At 45.8% G+C, this 3,396-nt stretch overlaps 1 protein-coding gene across 1 annotated transcript; it reads left to right on the top strand.

Moving 5' to 3' along the window:
- The first annotated feature begins 227 nt into the window (after positions 1-227).
- nog2 (noggin 2) lies at positions 228-2,976 on the top strand. The gene is given in 2 exon segments (XM_018681858.2): positions 228-1,962; positions 1,964-2,976. Coding segments are annotated over 2 exon segments (633 nt in total). The 5' UTR covers positions 228-1,593; the 3' UTR covers positions 2,228-2,976.
- The last annotated feature ends 420 nt before the right edge of the window (positions 2,977-3,396 follow it).

The following is a 3,396-nucleotide window of genomic DNA, read 5'->3' as shown; positions in this document are numbered from 1 at the left end:
AGTGCAGGTGCGATCTGGATCTTCTGTAATATGCATAACAGTGTTCATGTTGTGGGATATTACTCTGTAATACGGGATAAAACTGGTGCTTTAGGACCCAGTTGATCCTCCTGATTGTGGCTGATATTTTCCACGTTGTGAGGGGAGAGGAGAGGAGAGGAGGGGAGGGGAGGGGGGGTGGCCTGGAGGGGGGGCTGTCAATCATAGTGAAAGTGGCCGGGGTGGGCAGGCCCCTCTGACACTTTGTACCGTCGGAGGGGGATATTTAACTTGGGACTGAGCACCACTCGCTACAGACACACTCACACACAGTGTGCCTAAGCAAAGAAACGCTCCAGCGCCAAGTCTCTCAGACTCCTGAAGTAGGAGCGACTCACTAGGAGCTTCTGTACCAGTTATCAAAGGAGTAGGAACACTCCCTCAGGAATTGACCGCTTGCACCGACCGGGCAAAAAAATAAGGCTCCATAATACGGACTTTCTCGTCATGCAGCGACAGAGGGATCTGAAGCTTTTCTGAAAGGATTCAGCAATGCCACAGAGAAAGGAACTCTGAACTGACGACGTTTACTGGCTTTCTGCAGTTTGCATTTGGTATGCACCGACACTGCAATTTGCTATAAAGCCATTTTTCCAGCGTCTTTTTTATCACATGCACGACCGAGAGTTTTGTGGGAATATCACAGCCTGAGACTTTCACTTTTAAAAAACTGCTCTGCGATTTGGAACATCCTCTGGAAAGATAAATGGCTGTTGTTTCATAAGTTGAGATTGCATCCCACTGCGGCGCATTTTTCCACTAAGTTTTTGGACATTTTCAGTAAGGTGCACATATCGACGGCTGGAATACCACAAGGGGACTGGCTGGCATAGACTTACTCCTCAGCCCATGGATCGTGCGCCCTGGGGACCTTGTCAAACCTGAGAGCGTCAGGCGACGTTAGGAGAAGCCACGTTTATAAAAGCCGTGCGTAAAAATAACATTGGCCAAGGCAGCCCCTCATTGCCGGGCGCGTGACATTTAAAACTTGGTGAGGTACTCTTTTGTGCGCCCTTCTCACTCTCTCTCCCCCTCTTTCTCTCTCTCTCTCTCTCGGGACAACTCCGGATCTATTCTGTCTCTTTAGAAAAACATTTCATTCCATGCAGCTCTCGCCTCGGCCGCTGTCATCCAGTGTAGACAGTTCGTCGTGGCTTCGAGTCCCCGGGGTAACCATGACAACCGAAAGAAACCCAAAGTGAATCCAAGGGAGCGGGGTGAGGCCGGAGAGAGCGTGAATAGAGTTTTCCCCATTTTGTTTTGTGCTTTTTTGGTTTAGACTAAATACTTTTTGCAAAGCAGGGGCACTGCTTCGCGCTGCAGAGTTGCATCGGCGGGCAAATTGCAAAGTTGAAGGAGCCCTAAAAAGCAAAGCACTCCGCTCCATGTCATTCAAACCCGACGTGGTCTATTAAAAGTATCGCCTTGCTGGTGACTGAACTTCTACTATTTATGAAGCCCCAGGCTAGTCATTGCAGAGAACACAGCAACCGGGAAAAGAACTGAATATTATTTACGCGAGAAGAGCCGGTGCGTAAAAACAGCAGGAATAAAATGGGCCTCTCACAAACGCTACTCGTTTACGTGCTGGTGTGCATTCACCTTGGAGTTTCCCAGCATTACCTTCGCCTCCGTCCATCGCCCAGCGATCACCTCCCCGTGCCCGACCTGAAGGAGGACCCCGACCCGGAGTACGACCCCCGGGAGCAGGACTTGGCCGAGAGGACTCTGAGGAAAAAGCTCGGCAGCAACTTTGACCCCAACTTCATGTCCATCAGCTCGCCCATGGTGAACCTCTCCGCGACAGACAGCCAGGTGAAGCTGCAGGGGCCCATGCCTAACGAGATTAAAAAGCTGGACCTCACAGAGACCCCCTATGGGAAGCGGGTAAAAGTGGGCAAGAAAGCCCGTAGGAAATTTCTGCCAGTGGCTGTGGACCTATACGCACTGCCCAGTGGTGTACACCTGGAAGGATTTGGGCGTGAGGTTCTGGCCACGTTACATCAAGGAGGGAAACTGTTTCTCTGAGCGCTCTTGCTCCTTCCCCGAGGGGATGTCTTGCAAGCCCGTCAAGTCAATCAACAAGATTTTCCTCCGGTGGTATTGTCAAGGGTTTCTAAGACAGAAATACTGTACGTGGATACAGGTGCAATACCCAATCATCTCAGAGTGCAAGTGCTCGTGCTGATTTTTCTCTAAGGAAGTAGCGGTGGTCGAAGAGGAGCGGGGGAGGGAGGGGTGGGGTGGGGTGGGGGTGGTGGACTGGAAATACGGTTTCTATTGCACTGTTAACTCTCTACAGAGGTGGGCACCATAGCAAATCTATTTTTTTATATAGCATTTTAAGTGAAATACCAACATTGTACATATTTAAGAAAAATGCAGCTATTTTTTCTAATTGAACCAGGACCATATTTTATTCTCAGCCCTGAAACGTCGTTTTTGGGGGAACACGAGCACTTCATAAAGAAGAGCTTTTTTTTCATATTTTTTATGAGACATTGAAGATGGAATGCATATGCTACACTTCTCCAAGAGGTGAACTTTTTTTCAACTGAACATTGATGCTGACTGTTATTTCACTGCAATGCTGCCTAGAGTTTTTGTATAATATTAATATCAATAATAATTAAATTGTAAAAAAAAAAAAAAGAAAGTTGAGGTTAAAGATATATATAAAGGCGTGAACTCAGCTTTTTTTTGGAATACATAGTATTGTAGAAATAAACAAATCTGTACGTTTTATTTATTATTTTAACGATTGTGAGTATAGAGCATAAGGAAAGAGAATAGCAGAGTATACCAGAAAAAAAATATGGGAGATGTCTACTTGAATATTTCTAAAAATGACAAAAAAATAAATAAAAAAGTAAAACATATCAGTGTACATGTTATGGTTACACGTTTTAGCAATAAAGTCTATCTTTTCAACATGTATTAGTGTCAAGCCATGTTGCTTACGAGTGTCTATATACCAGGGGGCGTGTACACTGTAAAAAAATATCATCTGAACATGTTGTCTCATTCAGTCTTAAAATCTCTCCTTTCAAGAGTGGTCTGCTTGTGGCTGTGATCAATCCACTTGTTTCCAATGGAAAAGTGTAATAGCAATGTTTTTTTGACTCAGAAAAAAAGTTTCTTGAATTGGAAACAAGCGGAATTGAGCCACGTTTTGTGAAATAAAGTTTACCACGCCGGGCTGATATTTTTTGCAGTGTAGACGGTCGGGCTCCGGAGTGGGAGTGGAGTGGAGTTACTAACTTGCACAGTAAGTCCAAGTCTCAGTGACTCTGTGTGGACTGCCTGACGCTCCACGCCGTCACAGTGATTTTAGAAAGGGCTGATTTACTACGCTGT

This window comes from Lates calcarifer, linkage group LG23 (genome assembly GCF_001640805.2).
Source record: "Lates calcarifer isolate ASB-BC8 linkage group LG23, TLL_Latcal_v3, whole genome shotgun sequence".
In the NCBI taxonomy this organism is placed as follows: Eukaryota; Metazoa; Chordata; class Actinopteri; family Centropomidae; genus Lates; species Lates calcarifer.
Note: the sequence above shows the minus strand (reverse complement) of the source record. Positions and strands in the feature narration are given on the sequence as shown.